The 19,955-nt window shown below is 47.2% G+C and overlaps 1 protein-coding gene across 2 annotated transcripts in view; it reads left to right on the top strand.

Moving 5' to 3' along the window:
• The window catches only part of MCM8 (minichromosome maintenance 8 homologous recombination repair factor), a 74,579-nt gene extending 59,523 nt beyond the window's left edge, over positions 1–15,056 (top strand). For both annotated transcript variants that reach the window (XM_077485499.1, XM_077485500.1), the window contains 3 exons: positions 1,237–1,313; positions 5,610–5,799; positions 14,055–15,056. In XM_077485499.1, the coding sequence (XP_077341625.1) occupies positions 1,237–1,313; positions 5,610–5,799; positions 14,055–14,147 (360 nt within the window). In that variant the 3' untranslated portion in view covers positions 14,148–15,056. The remainder of the gene's footprint in view (positions 1–1,236; positions 1,314–5,609; positions 5,800–14,054) is intronic.
• Positions 15,057–19,955: the final 4,899 nt, after the last annotated feature.

Below are 19,955 nucleotides of genomic sequence, written 5' to 3'. Positions count from 1 at the left end.
ACAATCTAGAAGGGAGGGTCAAGTGATAGAAAAAGGTAATAACTATGGGGGACGATCTGATGGAGAAAATGAAAATGCAGTTGTTAGGTGTGGGATAGCATAGGCTTCTCTGAAGAGGAGGATTTTCAGGGATTGTCTAAAAGCTAATAGAGAGGAGATAATCGGACAGATTTGGGTAAGGAGACCCATAGGATAGGAGAGGCTCTGGAAAAGTCCTGAGGTGAGGAGGTGATGAGTGAACTAGAGAGCAGGAGGTCTTTGGAGGAAAGAGGAGAACGTTTTTAGTTGCTATTTTGAGACTATATCACTAAAAACAGCAGCTGTTATTAACCAAAAGTCAAATCTGTGTGTGTGTGTGTGTGTATATATATATATATATATATATATATATATATAAGAGAGAGAGACTATTTAAACCAAAGACCATAAACACCATTACTATATTAACAGTGCTAATAATTAATTAGTTCAAAGATCTGTGTGATAAAATTTCATACACACTACAAAAACTTGTAAAAATAGAGCAAAAGACATAGAGTTCATATAAGTCCCCAAAGCCGTGATTCATAAAGTGTATTTTGAATTGAATTCATTGGGTGAGCGGAAGCCAGTGGTGGGATTGACAGAGGGATAGTAAATACAGTCTCCCCTTATCTGCATAGGCAGTTTTTGGGGAAAGGTGAATTGACCCTTTAAGACCCCATTCACACCTGAGCGTTTTGTAGCTTGAAGCCTGAAGCTACAAAACGCTAGAGGGGAAAAAATCCATTATTATCAATGGAGATGGTTCACATCTCCACTACATGTCGCCTGAAGCCGAACGCCTGAAGCTCAAACAAGTTCCGGACCCCTTTTTGTCGCTCGAATTGAGCAGATTTGGGCGTTTTTCTTCGTTTAACATTGGTGACCTTTTGCCCTGCACAAAATCGCGGTAAAAAACGTTGAAAATGCTACGCTCAGGTGTGAATGCAGCCTAAAAAGAAAAGGGGGGGGGGGGGGTAGTTTTCTGCCAAGTACACTGAAGACATGAAAATTTACAATCACATGGTTAAAATAAAGCTTTTATCATCATTATGTTAAAGCCTCATAAATTGAGCTTGTATTTGTTTATGTAGAACGGATCCAAGAGGATAAGAAAATTAAACATTTGAAGAGTTAATGATCCATGACTATGTAGAGATTATTTTTTTTATTTTTTTATTTTTCATGTTACTTTGATTTGCATTTTGTAACCAGGCTCGAGCCAGGCTGGAGCTGAGGGAAGAGGCCATCAAAGAAGATGCTGAAGATGTTGTGGAAATAATGAAATACAGGTGAGTCACCCTATTGGAAATCAACCAATATTAGTGCTTGGTATTCATGGACATTTCCCATTCTCAGGGGCTGTACTGACATCTCTGCCAATGTTATTAGAGTACCAAGAAAAAGGATCTTTAGGACTTTAACGGTATGTATGCCTGATTATGGTCACCTCACACTATATAAATAAAATCACTATCTTTTTGACCAATCGTGGTAAGATTCTAAAGTACACATTTAAAAAGGTAAAAAAATAAAATAAAAAAAAGACAGGTGCAAAAATGTGTTTGCAGTACCTCCCACAGCGATCACATATATGATTACTAGGGTACTCCACAGTGGGACGCTGGCAAACTCAATGTGCTTCATGAACAACATTCACTTTTTCCAGGGGAATCTGCATGGTAAGGGGGTATTTGCAGAAATGACAGCTATAATATTATTGAAAATATTATTTTTATAAAATCTGAACACTTTTTGTACTTGTGTAAGTATGTACTTTGAAATTTTAACAGGATTGGTCAATAAAATATTGTTTGTTTTTTTATTTTTTTATTTACATTTTTTTTTTTTTTTTTTTTATTTAATATAGTGTGATGTGTGCATAATCGGACATACCTACCTTCTAAAAGTGGTTCCAAAGACTTGAAGTTTTTTTTACCTTCATCCATTCTATATATCCATTCTATGTCAAGGGGGGGGGGGGGGGGATATTTTTATTGGAGCCTGATCTCGATCCAGTGATGTGCACAAGAGCAGAGTATCTCTTGCGTATTTCCCTCCTCACTGAGCAGATTGATGGCATGTGGCAGAGCTGAGCCATCCTGTCTGTATCAATAGACAAAGACAGGGTGATTCGGGAGTGAGCCTGCATGAGTGTCCACACAGAAAGCAGCTTTGTATGAGATATTCACTTGATGGACTTGTCTTTTTTCAACCTCACCTACTATGTAACTATGTAATAAGAGGAGGAGCCAGGAGCGCCAGCGGGGGACCCCAGAAGAGGAGGATCAGGGTTGCTCTGTGTAATACCAGTGCACAGAGCAGGTAAGTGTAACATGCTTGTTATTTTAATAAAAAAATAAAAGGTTTAGGCTGGGTTCATACATATGCGATGGGTGATTTCAGTGCGGGTTCCTGCATCACATGTCACTCGCAAGCAGTTGACACTGCCCCGTGCTAACGGCAATGTTAGGCTGGGTTCACACTAATGTGATGCTGTGCACATCACATGCAATGTCTGTGCAATGCAAATTCAGTCATACAGTTTGTATGTTTGAAATTGCATTGCATTCAGACCAAAATGGTGCAGGACCCTTTTTTGGTCCACACTGGAATAGGATCACATGGGTGTTCAGACCCATGCGATCCGATTTTACAGTTTCGCACTGTGTTCTGCAAACTGATTTGGGGGGTGTCATTAACTTTACATTGACAGACGCAGCAGAGAGCAGTGTGAACTGCCTGCGAGTCCTATGTGATGCGGGTACCCGCACAGCAATCGCGCCGATTCCTGCATCGCACCAGCGTGAACCCAGCCTAACGCTAATGTTACCCCCAGATCGATTCACTGATCGCAGTGCCAAAGTCAGCCATACAAGCTTCGCATCGCACAGACACCGCATGTGATCTGCACAGCAATGTGGTACGAATCACATGCAATGTCTGTGTTCGCACAAGTGTTAACCCAGCCTAAAGAAACATTTTAGGGCGGGTTCACACTAGATGTGAACCGATTGTGGAGGAGTGTGTTAAGTTAACGGCACCCCGCAATCATTTAAAAGAAGGCAAAAACGTTCCAAGAAAATAGGTTCTTTCCAGCTAAAGCAGCGCTCCAAAAAAAAAAAAATGTAAATTAAAAATAAAATTCAATAGAAATGCATTGAATGAAATGATAAAAATTGTGACAGTCCAGGTGTTGGGTAATTTGTCATATTAATAAGACAGTTCATATCACTGAAGCACGATGTCCCACCGTCACCACACCATGCGATTCCACTCCCTATAGGAATTGCACTCACCGGACTCCTAATAACCAATCGCCTTAGTGAATAAAATCAGCTTTAATCCCAGCAAATAAAGGACATCAGCGTGGGAATTTGGTAACGATCAACCCGACAGATGAATGGCGTCCTGATCCTGAACATTCCAGACTGAACACACCCGCAATCCTCTTATTCCACTCACGCATATAGAAAGAAAGGAATCTTCATAGTGTGAAAATGCAAACTTTAATCGTCCCAAAAACATCTGACCCTTAAGCTATTTCACTTACACAAAATTATGTTTAAAACGGCATTCAGGTAAATCGTAGACTACTGGTGATAGCAGTTCCGATAATCTCACCAGCTCAAAGAAGAGCAGATTGTTTGTGGTGGTTCCCGGGAAAGACTCAGAACAAATCCCTAATGTGGCAAGCCATGTGGTCTCCCCAGAGTCTGGAGCATGAGTCCGCAATCCGTTTACAAAACACAGCGTGATTTGCAGAATCTGATCGCATGGGTGTTCGCCCCCATGAGATCCGATTCCTGTACAGACAAAAAGGGGTCCTGCATGAGTTTGGTCCAAATGCGATGTGAATTCGGCCATACGGTTTGTATGGCTGAAATTGCATGTGGTCTGCTCAGGCATGCGTTGTGAATCGCATGCAATGTCTGGCTTCGCACCAGTGTGAACTGGTCCTTAACCACTTGCTTACTGGGCACTTAAACCCCCCTCAGTCCCAGACCAATTTTCAGCTTTCAGCGCTGATGCACTTTGAATGACAATTGCGCAGGCATACAACACTGTACCCAAATGAAATTTTTATCATTTTTTTTCCCACAAATAGAGCTTTCTTTTGGTGGTATTTAATTACAGCTGGGAGTTTTATTTTTTGCTAAACAAACAAAAAAAGATGCAAAAAAAAATAAAAAAAAATAATCATGTTTAATAGTTTGTTATAAAATTTTGCAAACGGGTCATTTTTCTCCTTCATTGAAGTGCGCTGATGAGGCGGCACTGATAGGCTGCATTGGTGGGCACTGATGGGCTGCATTGATGGGCTGCATTGGTGGGCACTGATGGGCTGCATTGGTGGGCACTGATGGGCTGCATTGGTGGGCACTGATGGGCTGCATTGGTGGGCACTGATGGGCTGCATTGGTGGGCACTGATGGGCTGCATTGGTGGGCACTGATGGGCTGCATTGGTGGGCACTGATGGGCTGCACTGGTGGGCACTGATGGGCTGCACTGGTGGGCACTGATGGGCTGCACTGGTGGGCACTGATAGGCTGCACTGGTGGGCACTGATAGGCATAGTTAAGGCGGCACAAATAGGCACAGATAAGGCAGCACCGATGGGCACAGATAAGGCGGCAAAGATGGGCACATAAGATGGCACGGATGGGTGGCACGGATGGGTGGCACGGATGGGCACTGATAGGTACCACTGATAGATGGGACTGATGGGCACTGATAGGTGGCACTGATAGGTGGCTCTGATAGGTGGCACTGCTGGGCACTGGTAGATGACACTGATGGGCACGGATATGTGGCACTGGGGTGCAGCACCTTTGTTAAGGCAGACTGTGGGCACTGCTGGGTGGCACTGTGGGCACTGCTGGGTGGCACTATGGGCACTGCTGGGTGGCACTGACGGGGGGCACTTACTTTTTTAAATGTGGCACTGGCAGGGGGCAGGTGGGCACTGGCAGGGGGCAGGTGGGCACTAGCAGGGCTGGCCGTAATCGGCTTTTTTTAATAGCTGATTACCGGCTCCGTTGAATTACATGATCAGCTGTCATTGGCTGACAGCTGATCACGTGATAAGGGGGTCGGGATCGACCCCTTGTACGGATCGGTGATCAGGCGAGTCTCGTAGACTCGCCGATCACAGAGCGCGTCGCGCGCGCCCCTCAGGGGGCACGCAGGCCGCTCGTGCACAGGACGACGTCAATAGACGTAGTCCCGGAAAAGGAGATCCGCGCTGTAGCCGTCATTTGACTATAGCGCGGATCTCAAGTGGTTAAAGTAAAAAAATAAAATAAAAATTCTCTTGGTCACAATTTGAAAACATTTTCCTCAAGGCCAGTTTCCAAATGTTGTCTTCTCATCATAGAAGTAATACTACCATGTTTTCTTCAGACCTCCTCTGTAACACTAAACTGATGACCCATAGGGGGTTTTTAACCTCTTGCCAACCAGCCACCGCCATTGAATATATGTGTGTGTATATATTTATAATAAAAATAATATATTTTCTCCTTAACTGCATGCCTATTTCGCGTGAGTGAGGCCTAAAGACGTATTTTTTCTTTTTTTATCTAGCCTGCTTGGGACGTACTCGGACGAGTTTGGAAAACTGGATTTCGATAGATCTCAGCACGGCTCAGGAATGAGTAATCGATCTCAAGCAAAGAAATTTGTTTCCGCTCTTAACAGAGTTGCAGAACAGACTTACAATAACCTGTTTGATTATCAACAGCTTCGGCAGATTGCCAAGGAATTGCAGATCCAGGTAACAGATTGAATTTGGAAGAAGAAAGCAGTGATGAATATCAGTTATTTTTCAGAATGTGCTGTTGGCCAAAATATCTTCATTTTATTAAAGCGTGTATCCCTTTAAATAAGTCGGTGTGCCGATACCAGGCATTTTCACAAACACCTGAAACTGATACTTCTCCAGTGCAATTTGAGCCCATACAAAACAAATGGGCTCAAATCGCACTGCAAAGAATTGCATGAGATTTGAACAGGAATGCGGTGCAATTCCTGTCCGAATTCCCCCCAGCGCTCCTATGTGAACCCAGGCTTGTCATGGTGACTTCAGCCTGGGTTCACACAGGAGCGCGGTGTGGGAAACTGCATGTGATCTGGACAGTCGTGTCTTTGCAGTGTGATTTGAGCCCATTCGTTTTTGTATGGGCTCAAATCGCACCACAATAGTATAGGTACTCTGTATCAGCTAGCACTTGACTAAAAGTATTGGTGCTTGTACGTGCCAAAGCCCCTTGACCAACGCACATTTTTAAAAATATTTACACTCATTATATTAAAGTTGGCGTTGCACTGATACCGTATCGGTGCTAATACTAGGCATTTACGTGACTACTTGTACTTGCAAAAATACTAAAACTGATACCTTCAAGTCCGCAGACTGTGTAAGGCTCTGTTCACACCTGAGCGTATCGTTTTCAGGCAGAAAGTCGTGCAATTTTGTACAGGTCAAAAGGTCACCAATGTAAAAAGCAGAAAAACGCTTGTAGTCTGCCAAGTAAAAAAAGCTCCTGTACTTTTTTGAGCAATGGGCATTTTGCATCAGGCGACAGAATGCTCAGATGTGAACAGGGGCCATTGAAATGAATGGGATTTGTCTTGTTGGGCACTTTTAGAGCCAAGGCTTACAGCAGAAAAATGCCTAGGTGTGAACAGAGCCTAATACTGGGTTCACATATGTGCGGGGCCAGTTTCAGGGCACTTTGTAAAAGGAATTTTGTGCAATAGGGATAAAACTTTTTCGCGGAAGGGAGTCCAACAAGACTCGGGCCACTCATTAAAATTATAAGAAAAGAGGTTTAACCTTAAACTATGTAGAGGGTTGTTTACTGTAAGAGCGGCAAGGATGTGGAATTCCCTTCCACAGGCGGTGGTCTCAGCGGGGAGCATCGATAGTTTCAAGAAACAGATAAGAACTTGAACGACCACAACATACAAGGATATACAATGTAATTCTGACATAAAATCACACACATAGGTTGGACTTGATGAACTTGTGTCTTTTTTTGACTTCACCTACTATGTAACTATGCAATTTCATTCAGGTGGCAATTTTTTAAGTCTGTGACACTGAAAATTGTACGCGACTCATATTTCTCTTATATTCACCGACCGACACAGCTCCTCTCTGTAACAAAATGGGTTGTCAGCCCTACCACTGGAGATTACTAGGCAAAGTTGTAATACAACACTTCAGAACTTTTAGTTCTGCCCAGGGAGCTGTCCCTAGGCTACAACCCCCACAGCCTGCCCTAGCAGACTCAGTTTTATTTTGCCAAGAGGAATGATCCTGTGATCTTCTATCAACAGCCGGCTGGGTGACAGGCTGGATACCCTTATCCTTGTAGTATCCCTAGTCCGGCCATCGAGCGCGTGCAGGTCGCAGCTACGGCTCGGCAGGCCATGACATACCTCGGCTCCAGAGGTGGTTGGTGAGCTTTTATGCTCCGGGGCATACATATGACCGGCCTACTGATGTCTGCGTCACAGTATGCCGGGCCAGTAGTCTTCCCTGTACTGATCAGGAGTTGACTACCATGGAATGTCTCCCAGCTCTTCAGGACTGGTAAGTACAGCTCTCCCTGTCTCGGCAGGGTGGAGCAGCTGGGCATTCCCTGGGAGGTCGATTTGGGGGCCCCCCTCACCCTTCTCTCTTCTCTCCCCTGTCCCTAACCCCCCTCCTCTCCCCCCTCATTGGGGGGTGCTGTGATACTGAGCGGTGTGGTGTGTGCCCTGGGCTCTCACCTGGGGGTTTGGCTGTGTGGGGGTGCCTGGGTCCTGAAGCTTAGTCCCTGTAGATGCCTGTGAGGTTTGCCCCTGTGTTGGTGCAGCGCTGTGCCTGCCACATGTTTTCTCTATTCCTCTCATGGCGCTGGCCGGCGGTCATTTTAAGTGTGGGCAAGGGTCAGACATGCTTTTGGCTTCAAGCGGCCATTTTCCTAGTGATTCTCTATTAGAACACTGGCGGCCATTTTCTTGTAGCCGGACTGCGTTTTTTGTGCTCTAGCAGCAGCCCCTGTGCCCCTAGCTTCCTGTTTGGTCATCACAGAGTGCTGGGTGGTTTTTCCTGTGATTCTGGACACATGTGTCAGATCGTTCACCGATCGTGTGAACGGCCGGCCACCGACACAGCTTTGGTACCTCTGCATCTGGGAGCGCTGGGGATCCATAGGCACTGCTGTAATACAGCGCGGAACTGCTCAGGGTAGTGAGTCCAGCGGGTTAGAGCCCCTCAGTCAGTGGCAGCAGGAGGGTGGGACTGTCACTGTCCTAAGTCCCCTTCGGGTGGCAGACAGGGTAGGGTCAGCATGGCTTCAGAAACTGATGTTTCTTCCCCCGAATCCAGGCAATTGCAACCGGGTCACCTGTGGACTGCGCAGTCCCTATGGACAAGTAGCCGCCTGACAAGTAGTGTCCCGTTCTGTACAATGGAACCATTCTAATCGGAGCGACACAAGTCGCTCCGACTTAGAAAAAGGTTCCTGTACGACTTTGGGGGCGACTTGAGGCAACTTGCATTGACTTCTATACAGAAGTCGTTTTGCAAGTCGCCGCAGAGGTCGCGTCTGGGTCGCCTGAGGCAGTCGTGCTGTAAGTCGTGCTGCCTCAGTGTGAACCGGACCTAACGGCGGTCCTCAATTCGTTCGTTGCCAAGATAGAGGCGGTACGTGGGAAGAAAGGTGCTAAAAAGCGGCCCCTGCCCCCCCCCCCCCCCCCTCCTCTGGGGAGAGCTCTGACGCAGACTCGGGTCCTGCTGAGGCCAATGACCCCTGCTCTGTCTTGTCAGATGACGCTGACCAGGACTGTTCAGATAGTGAGGATGAGTCCCCGTCCGGGTCCGTGCGTGACATAGCGCTAGTTGGAGCACTTATCACAGCTGTGCGTGATACCCTGAAGATTCAGGAGCAAGCGGATCCCTCTGCTGATGTACCGGTCCCTTTTGGGTCCTGCAAGCCAGCACGTTCACCTAAGGTGTTCCCGTATCTGACTTACTTTGATAAGTTCATTTACAAGGAATGGGGTCGCCCGCAACGGACCTTTGCGGTCCCCAAATACATGGCGGTACGTTAACCCTTTGAGGAAAGCCTTCTCAAAAAATGGCCGGCTCCTCCGGTCCTGGACCCCCCAGTATCCAGGTTAAATAAAGTAACCACGATCCCGGTTGAGGGGACTCCTGCATTCAAGGATCCCACGGACAGGAAGGCCGAGGCAGTGGCTTGTTTACGGTTGTAGGGTCAGCAGTGCGACTGGTACTGGCATCCGCACTGGTGTCGCAGACACTGACTGAGTGGGCAAACTTTTGCACCGCGAATTGGGAGAGCAGCAGGCCTCCCCTGTCTGCGTGGAACTAGCAGACCAACTAGTGCAAGGCTTTAAGTACGTCTGTGACACGGCCCTGGATACCTCTCCCTCTGTTATCCAGGGCTTCAGTGTCAGCTGTGGTGCTGAGGCGCCTGATTTGGCTAAAATTCTGGTCTGCTGACCAGGCATCCAAGAAAACCCTGACGGATCTTCCTTTCCTTGGCGACCGGCTCTTTGGAGCCTCGTTAGATGACATTATTAAAAATGCCACTGGTGGTAAGAGTACTCTACTCCCACAGGCCAGGAAGGCTAAGGAGCCACGCCGCAGGCAAGGGCCCTCTTTTTCCGCTCACAAGCGTCTTTTTTTTTTTTTCCGTCCGCCCGACGCTTCGACAAAACGTTCCGATAGGTCACCCACGGACGGTCAAAAACTTCCCTGGAACCGCAAGCCTGCGAATAAAAGTGCTACCGCATGAAGGTTTGCCCCCACCCATGTCTCTGGTGGGGGGTCGCCTTCAGGAGTTTGCAGTCCGGTGGGCCTCCCGGTTATCAGACCGATGGGTCTGCGATCTGATTTCCACAGGCTACAAGATAGAGTTCCTCTCTTGGCCGCCAAACAGATTCTTCCCCTCCAGCATACCCGTATCCCCGGTTCGCTGGGAGGCCCTGTTGGGGGGCGGTAAGGGACTTGCTGAATCGAGGGGTGATTGTACCAGTTACAGAATCGGAACGCTTCCAGGGGTTCTACTCAAATCTGTTTGTGGTTCCCAAGAAGGAAGGGGTACGTCCGATCTTGGACTTGAAAGCCCTCAATCACTTTGTAAAAGTGCAGAGGTTCAGAATGGAATCAGTTCGCTCAGTAGGCACTCCATCAAGGGGACTCCCTGGCGTCCTTAGACATCCAAGATGCGCACCTGCACATAACCATATGCTTTCGGCATCAAAAGTTTCTGCATTTTGCAGTCGGGGAGGCCCACTACCAATTTGTGGCTCTTCCTTTTGGTCTGGCATCAGCCCCCCCCCCCCCCCCCCCCGAGTTTTTACCAAGGTACTGGCTCCAGTATTGGAGTTGCTGAGACAACGTGGGATCGCGATCGTGGGCTACCTGGACGATCTCCTCCTGAGAGCATCTTCTGCCTCAGAATTAGAGGAGGATATGGCGATCACCATGCAGACCCTGCAAGAATTTGGGTGACTGTTGAACCTAAAGAAGTCGGTGATTGTGCCAACCCAGCGTCTGGAGTACCTAGGTTTACTGTTGGACTCCAGGGAAGCAAGGGTTTTTCTCCCTTCAGACAAATTGCAGACTCTCAGGTCCATGTTGAAACTGCTGATGAACTGCAAGTGGTCGTCGCTCCGGTTTTGCATGCGAGTCCTGGGACTCATGGTAGCCTCCTTCGAGGCAGTACCTTACGCCCAGTTCCACACCAGAGTACTGCAGATGGAGATCTTGTTAAAATGGGACAAGTCTCAGTTGTCCCTAGATTGACAGGTCCAGGTGAGCCAACCAGTCAGGGACTCTGATCTGGTGGTTGAGGTCCCTGGTCATTCAGTCTGGAAAATTGTTCCTTCCTCTGAAATGGCTGGGGTGGAGTGATAGGGGTTCAGCCTCTGGTCGACGGTAGAATCCGAGTTGCCGATCAATCTGCTCGAATTGAGAGCAATCGGGCTGTGTCTCCACACGTAGTCGGTGAGTCTTCAAGGGAGTCCGATCAGAATTCAATCGGACAACGCCACAGCGGTGGCATACATAAATCACCAAGGGGGAACAAGAAGCGCAGCCGCTGCTCGGGAGGTCGCTCAAATACTTCGGTGGGCAGAGCGACACATACCGGCCCTGTCGACCATTTACATCCCGGGAGTGGAAAACTGGCAGGCGGACTATCTGAGTCGACAGATGCTGGACCCCTGAGAATGGGCATTGCATACAGAGACATTCAGGCTGCTGTGCCTGAAGTGGGGAACACCAGATGTGGATCTACTGGCCTCTCGTCTCAATCGGAAGGTGCCAAGATTCCTGTCCAGGACAAGAGATCCGTGGGCAGACGCGTCAGATGGGCTGGTGGCTCCGTGGGATCAGTACCAGCTGATCTACGCCTTTCCTCCACTGAAATTGTTGCCACGTCTGCTTCGCAGAGTGGAAGCCGAGGGGATCCCAGCAATACTGGTAGCCCCAGATTGGCCTCAGCGTCCCTGGTACGCAGATCTGGTGCATCTGGTAGCAGACGCTCCCTGGCAACTGCCGTTGCGGGAGGACCTCCTATCTCAAGGTTCAATTTTTCATCCTGCTTTACCATTGCTGACTTTAACGGCATGGCTATTGAGAGCCAGGTGTTGAGGAACCGGGGTCTGTCGAACTTGGTGATTCCAACTATGTTGAGGGCACGAAAATCTTCTAGGAAGATATACCATCATACCTGGAAGGCTTACATCTCCATGTGTGAGGAGAAAGGTTGGCATCCGCGTTCCTTTTCCATAGCGAGGATCCTGCTGTTTCTCCAGCGAGGAGTAGACCAGAGATTGGCATTGAGCATCATCAAGGGGCAGATCTCAGCCCTGGCTGTTTTTTTTTTCCAACGACCCCTGGCATCGCACTCCTTAGTGGGTACCTTCGTTCAGGGGGTATGACATGTAGTCCCTCCGGTGCGCCCTCCGTTACCCCCATGGGATTTTGAACCTGGTGTTGTCGGCGCTTCAAACACCACCGTTTGAAAATGTCAGGGAGTTTCCCCTCTTGACTCTTTCCCAGAAAGTGTTCTTTCTAGTGGCCATTACATTGGCCAGGAGGGTTTTGAAATTGGCGGCCTTGTCTTGCAAGTCTCCCTATGTGGTCATCCACAGGGATAAGGTGGTGTTGCGTCCACAACCATCTTTTCTACCGAAGGTGGTCTCGGCTTTTCATATCAATGAGGACATTTATTACCATCCTTGTGTCCTAAGCCGAAGCACCCGAAAGAGGTGGCCCTTCACGCTCTGGACGTGGTTAATGCCCTAAAGGTGTATTTGGCTGCTACGGCTCCCTTTCGGAAGTCAGACTCACTGTTTGTTTCGGTGGCTGGTCCAAAGAAGGGTATAGCAGTCTCGTCGGCCACCATTTCCAGGTGGATCAGACAGATTGTAGTACAAGCCTACGCCTTGAAGGGGCAGGTGCTCCCCTTTGCGGTCACGGCCCACTCCACAAGGGCAATCGGAACATCTTGGGCCTTTCGTCACCAAGCGTCGGTTGCTCAGGTGTGTAAGCTGGCGACCTGGTCATTTGTCCATAAGTTTACCAAGTTCTACAAGGTAGACCTCGTGCATCGGCTGATGCCTGTTTTGGCCGCAAAGTTTTGCAGGCGGCCGTGTAGTTGCAATTAAATATGCAAGCTTTGTTTTTTCCTGGTTTTTCGATAAAAACAGTTGTGTTAGGGCACTGTTGCGTTACTTTCGCAATGGTTGCGGTCTTGGGGATCACTCCTGTTGAGGATACCCGGTTATATGGCGGTGTTTTCCACACACTGCTGTTTTTTTGTGGGTTTAGTTTCACTAGTTCCCACTTTCCATGGTGGGTGAAGTTTTTATGCAGTTTTCCCACCCCTCATTTGGCACTGCTTGGGGACGTCCCATTTTGTTACAGAGAGGAGCTGTGTTGGTCAGTGAATATAAGACAAAATAGGATTTTTTGTAGTCACCGTAAAATCCTTTTCTCTGTAATTCACTGACCGACACAGCACCCACCCCTCCTTTTTCTCTTTACGTTATACTGCTTGTTGACGTACTGAGTCTGCTAGGGCAGGCTGTGGGGGTTGTAGCCTAGGGACCGCCCCCCTGGGCAGAACTAAAAGTTCTGAAGTGTTGTATTACAACTTTGCCTAGTAATCTCCAGTGGTAGGGCTGAAACCCATTTTGTTAGAGAGAAAAGATTTTACAGTGAGTACAAAAAATCCTATTTTTAAAATCGCACTGCGGCCGGCCCACAGATATGTATCGGTAGTTGGTATCGGCGAGTACTTGAGAAAAAGAAATCGGTATTTGTGAGAAGAGAAATGCAGTAAATGCTGTATTTATTGGCATATAACACTCACTTTTTCACCTTGAAAATTGGGTGTAAATAGCGTGTGCGTGTTATACGCCAATACTTCAATTTTAGCTGCCTCAGAGGGGACAGGGAGGGGGGCAGGATGAGCGCCATCAGATTACATACAGTGAGAATTTCCTGTTTACTTGGCGGCCTCTGTAATAGGAAGTCCCGTCTCCTGGGCTGCCATTGGACCAGTGTTCTGTACTAATGGGCATTGAGCAGGCTGCACTGATGTCATATGTGAGGCTGCTGCATTGATGGCAATGGTGAGGCTGCTGCATTGATGGCACTTGTGAGGCTGCATATGGGCATTGATCAGATTACATTGATGGCAATGGTGAGGCTGCAGATTGGGCACTGACCCTTATTTTGCATCAAAGTACCTTATTTAAAAAAAAAAAAAAATTCTGAAACTTCCCTCTTAAAATGAATGTGCGTGTTCTACACCAATAAATACGGTACTTTACTCCATCAATATATATTAAGAGAGCGAGTATAAATCACTCCAGCAATGTAAGCATGCCCCAATTACAGGAGGGTTCTGGGGTGGAGGGAGGAGAATATGTTCTGGATCAGGTGTCCCAGATTTAAGAGACTTCTATTGTAGAATAATACTTCTCCTCTCTTTATTACAGGTCGCTGACTTTGAAAGCTTTGTGAGCTCACTGAATGATCAAGGCTACCTGCTAAAAAAAGGACCCAAAGTTTATCAGCTCCAGACCATGTGATTCTTCATTTTGACTCGAAGTATTAACACAACAAGACAAACAGATATTTAATCGATTGTTCATGAATGTAGAAGTATACGTTAAATGAATCGGACCGGTTCTTCGTATAGGCTGCATTCACACTACAGCATTTTGAATCACAGGCAGGATTTGCCACGAATTTGCCCGCGATTTGAAAGCGCCGATGTGTGAATGACAAATCGCAGGACTCGTGTTTTGAGATGCCTTTCTTTTCAATGACACCTTAAATCACGGCACGGGTCTGTCACGTGATAAATCATGCTGCGATCGTGGCAATACGTATTGCGGTAAGCTTGTCCCCCCCCCCCCTAAAAAGTTGAGGAGCTACTTTTAGGCGACATGCTTGCCGCAATGAGCGTTGCCACGATTGCAGTGCGATTTATCGTGCAGAAGACCCACACCGCGATTTGAGGCGTTAGTCAAATGAATGGCATTTCAAACGCGAGTCCCGGGATTTGTCATTCCCACATCGGCGCTTTCAAATCGTGAGCAGATTCGTGACAAATCTGCCCGCAATTCAAAATGCTAAAGTGTGAATGCTGCCTTATAACTGTTCTGTAGCCCTGAGCATATTTAACATTTTAAGCCAGTGGTCATCAACCCTGTCTTCCAGGGACCACTAACAGGCCAGGTTTTATGTATTACCTTGGGGGGAGATTCAGACTAGAATACTGCAATCACTGAGCAGTAAATGATATCACCTGTGATGTATTTCAGTTATCTTGCAAACCTGGCCTGTTAGTGGGCCCTGAGGACAGGGTTGATGGCTACTGTTTTAAGCTATTGTGCTACATTTGTAATGCTGTGTTTGTGTCCTCTTATTGTATGTCCTGTATATATTTTAAGTTCTATATAAACTGAGAATATATTGTTAAAACTGTATAAAAACGTTGTATTGTTTTTATTATCCAATATGGTTTTGCAGTATCCTTGAGGCTGATCTTTAAAGCCTTGACCCTTTCACTGCCAAAGCTGTTATTATGTTTTGTTTTTTTTTGCACACATGCTTAACTGCTTCAAAGTGCCCATTTCCCAATCTGTGATGTCCTGAGTAAGGAAGCCCCCACCCGGCCACTGCACATAAACAGCCGGGTGGCCCCGTATGCCCAGTCAAAACATGCACCTCTTGGAGCCGCGCAGTTTCGAGATCGGGACATTGACGCTGTGATTGGCCCTCCTGATCACATGATGGCTGTGTCCAATCGCAGCCATCAAACAGTGTAAACGGAGACACTTGTCTGTGTCGGCTCTCCCGCACTGAGCTCAGTGGGGGGAGATTGGGACATGGGGGCGCTGTGATTGGCCCTCCAGATAACATGATGACAGTGTCCAATCACAACCATCAAACAGTGTAAACAGAGACACTTGTCTCTGTGTCGGCTCTCCCTCGCTGAGCTCAGTGAGAGCTTGGGGCGGGGAGGGGAGCGTGGGAGAACGGGGAATGCTGCAGCCATGACAGTTCTCTGTGTAACTGATGGATTTTAATGTCCAGTTACAGTAAACGGTGATCACACAGTACAACAAGCACCATCGTCCTGTCCAAGTGTCCCATGAAAGTCTGTACCAGAGCAAAAAACATCGGTCACAGTGTCCCATCAACATCTGTACTAGTGCACAAAAACATCTGCAAAAGTGTTCCATTTCAACATCTGTAAGTGTCCGCCGGTGGACAATTAACATCTGTCACAGTACAGGCGCACAAAAACATCTGTCTCACCAATAAATAAATAATCGAAAGCGTTCGCTTGTAAAGGCTAATGCACACATTGGTCCCATTCACATACACATACCATGATCGCACCACCCATGTGAGGTATCGCCGCAAACGTCCGAGCGAGAGCAATAATTCTAGCACCAGACTTGCTGTGTAACTCTAAACTGGTAACCAATAAAGGCTTCTAAACCGTTGCCTATGGAGAGTTTTAAATACCGAAGTCGGGTGCCATTTCACATGCATGCGCAATTTTAAAGAGTGACATGTTTGGTATCTCGACCCGGCACAGCACCATATTTTAAATATTACCAAATCATTTGCCATTATATTGTCTGTGTGCATTGAAATTCTTTAAAGTGGATTTATGCATTGGTGTGTAAAATTGCATTTGAAAAACTGCTGCGCAAATTCTGTGTGACATAAAGAATTGAAAAGCCCACCATTTTATTCTCTAGGGCCTCTGCTACAAAAATATATAATGTTTGGGGGTTCTAAGTAATTGTCTAGCAAAAATACAGATTTTTACTTGTAAACAAAAAATGTCAGAAGAAGCCTGGTCTTAAAGTGGATAATGTCTGACTGTAAGCCCTTGTACACACGGTCGGACATTCCGACAACAAAATCCGTCGGATTTTGTCCGAAACTGGTGTTGCATACACACGATCGGACAAAGTTGCCGGAAAATCCGATCGTACGTAACGTGATGACGTTATTCAGTTACGACTGGACAACGTTCAGGCTAGTAGCCAATAGCTTTGGTCTAGGAATTTGATCTGAGCATGCGTGGCACTTTGTCCGATCGGAATTCTCTACAAATGATCGGGCAAAGTCTGATCGGATCATGTTGTCAGAAAATTTTATAGCCCAGCTCTAAAACTTTGTCGTCGCATATTCTGATGGAAGCAGTCCGATGGAGTCCACACACGGTCGGATTATCCGACAACACGGTCCAATCGGACATTCTCCATCGGAATGTCCCACTGTGTGTACAAGGGCTAATAGACTTGGGGCAGAGGCTTTAGGAGGCAACTGAATGCTAGCCTCTGCCTAGCCTACCTCCTGGGCCCTGGCATTTTGAGGGAGTTACAAGCATTTAGGAAGATGTTTTGTTATGTTATACAAAAGGACAAAAAAAGCCATGATGGCCTCTGCCAGCTTGGGACTTATAATGTTGATGTCATCAGCAAGCCACCTGTCTGGGGCCCCCTGCCATTATGTGTTTATTGTAGGTAGGTCTCCTGCTATTGTTTGCTGTGTTTATAGTTATGATAATGTATATTGTCTATAGTGAGCTTGAAGTCGGCAAGTCTGACCTGGAATAAAACCTTTTTATCATCCAGGTGGTCAATTAAAGACCCTCTGATGGGATTAGCCATGAGTCAGCTGTACCACGTTAGCTAAACCATCGTGTGCTGTTTTTTGTAAATATTCCGTTTATTGTGTATGTGGGGAACTGACATACTTTTCAAGTGTATAAAACGCCAGTATCCTTGTCCAATAGAACATTCCATGTTCCAGTTTGTAACTGAGTTGGTCTCGCCTGGTTTTTGGTTACAATATGTGGCTGTAATATCTGATATCTGAAGGTCCAGGCTGGAGGAAGCGGTATATGACAGAAGAACTCAAGCGGAGTGCGACAGGGTTCCATGACAGGTACTCCTTGGATGTTGGGCCTTTCTGTGTCTAGGCTCTGAAAGTCTCACACATGTGGTATTGCCATATTTAGGAGGAGTAGCAGAATGTGTTTTGGGGTGTAGGCACTAGTATGCCTAATAACCTATTAATTTGACATTTGTGAAAAAATTTATTTTATTTACAGTGGGGACGGAAAGTATTCAGACCCCCTTAAATTTTTCACTCTTTGTTATATTGCAGCCATTTGCTAAAATCATTTGTTCATTTCCCCCCCCCCCCCCTCATTAATGTACACACAGCACCCCATATTGACAGAAAAATACAGAATTCTTGACGTTTTTGCAGATTTATTAAAAAAGAAAAACTGAAATATCACATAGTCCTCGGTATTCAGACCCTTTATGCTGTTCATTTCTTCTGATCATCCTTGAGATGGTTCTACACCTTCACTTGAGTCCAGCTGTGTTTGATTATACTGATTGGACTTGATTAGGAAAGCCACACACCTGTCTATATAAGATCTTACAGCTCACAGTGCATGTCAGAGCATATGAGAATCATGAGGTCAAAGGAACTGCCTGAAGAGCTCAGATACAGAATTGTGGCAAGGCACAAATCTGGCCAAAGTTACAAAAAAATTTCTCTTTACTTCCTGTCCCACCACCAAAACAGGAAGTGAGCGAAAATCTCTGCAAATTAAGGGAATCCCTTAGGCCCGACTCTATTACTTTTATGGGGAAAGAACTAATAGAGAGAGTGAATCTCCTCAACTGGGCCATAAAATCTGACCAGGGTTCTAATCCCTATTCAAAACGAATGTAGCACCCTCTAGTAGTGTGCTAGAGAGAGTAGGTACATTTAGACAGGTCTGGCTGATTGCTAGGCCTATTTGTTTTCATTCGATGCTGGGAGTGGTTCAGGGTAGCAGCTGGTGACCCACAGGCAGCGTCACTGAGACCTCCCTTTTCTTTCCAGAGTTTGCTAGAAAGATCTGGAAGGAGAAGTGGAGCTGCCTGGGGTGTTTTAGGGAGCCCTGACCAATCCAACCTGGAATGGGTAAGGCCTCCTTAACTCCACCCCAGCGGGGCTGACCCTAGGTATTTGTCGGGTGGAAGATTTGGAGTGAGAGAGTGTGGAGGCTATCGACTCGGAGGGGCGGTTGCAGCCAGGAGAAGAGAGAGCACTGCTAAGAGACTCCAGAGAGGACAACTGGTAGCAGCCAGGAGGGCTGGTGAGTGACACACAGTTGGGAGGATGCCTGAGCGTTTGCCATTTGAGATGGGAAGAGGCAGCTGTAGTGAGGAGGGCTGGCAGGGCCTGAAGATGGTTTACTGGGCTCAGTAGCCATGTGTAGGACAGTACACACCAGAGACTTTGTATTTGATAAGCTATAGGGGCCCACATTCCCTGCCTGAAAAGGGCAATTGCTAAAGGCCTGCCTGAGTCAGGGTCAGGCCTAACCCCTTTGTACTAGCTGTGCCAGTAGATTAGAGAGGAAATGACGGGCTGGGGGAAAAGACCTGAAGATTAGAGAGGAAGCGATGTGCTGGGATATAAGGGGTGCTTTTGTCCCCCCTTCCCCCTGATATAAAGGGTGCCTCTGCCCCCCCCCGATATAAAGGGTGCTCCTGTTCCCCCCGGTATAAGGGGTGCTTCTATCCTCCCCTTCCCACTGCTATAAGGGGTGCTTCTGCCCCCCCTTCCCCCTGATATAAGGGGTGCTTTTGTCCCCCTTCCCCCAATATAAGGGGTGTTTCTGTCCCCATTCCCCTGATAAGAAGGTGCTTATGTTCCCCCTTATATAAAGGGTGCTTTTGTCCCCCCTTCCCCGATATAAGGGGTGCTCCTGTTCCCCCTGATATAAGGGGTGCTTCTGTCCCCCCTTCCCCATGATATAAAGGGTGCTCCTGTCCCCCCTTCCTCCCGTATAAGGGGTGTTTCTGTCCCCCTTCCTCTGATATAAGGGGTGCTTCTGTCCCCCCCCTTCCCACTGCTATAAAGGGGGCTTCTGTCCCCCTTCCCCTGATATAAAGGGTGCCCCTGTCCCCCCGATATAAGGGGTGCTTTTGTCCCCCCTTCCCCCGATATAAGGGGCGCTCCTGTTCCCCATGATATAAAGGGTGCTCCTGTCCCCCCTTCTTCCCGTATAAGGGGTGTTTCTGTCCCCCTTCCCCGATATAAGGGGTGCTCCTGTTCCCCCTGATATAAGGGGTGCTACTGTCCCCCCTTCCCCATGATATAAAGGGTGCTCCTGTCCCCCCTTCCTCCCGTATAAGGGGTGCTTCTGTCCCCCCTTACCCCTGATATAAGGGGTGCTTTTGTCCCCCTTCCCCCGATATAAGGGGTGTTTCTGTCCCCCTTCCCCTGATATAAGGGGTGCTCCTGTCCCCCCTGATATAAAGGGTGCTCCTGTCCCCCCTGATATAAGGGATGCCTTT

Source organism: Lithobates pipiens, unplaced genomic scaffold (genome assembly GCF_037356315.1).
Source record: "Lithobates pipiens isolate NorthernLeopardFrog02 unplaced genomic scaffold, aLitPip1_a1.2 Scaffold_18, whole genome shotgun sequence".
Classification (NCBI taxonomy): Eukaryota; Metazoa; Chordata; class Amphibia; order Anura; family Ranidae; genus Lithobates; species Lithobates pipiens.
The sequence above is the reverse complement of the archived record's forward strand: the minus strand, read 5'-3'. Positions and strand labels throughout refer to the sequence as shown.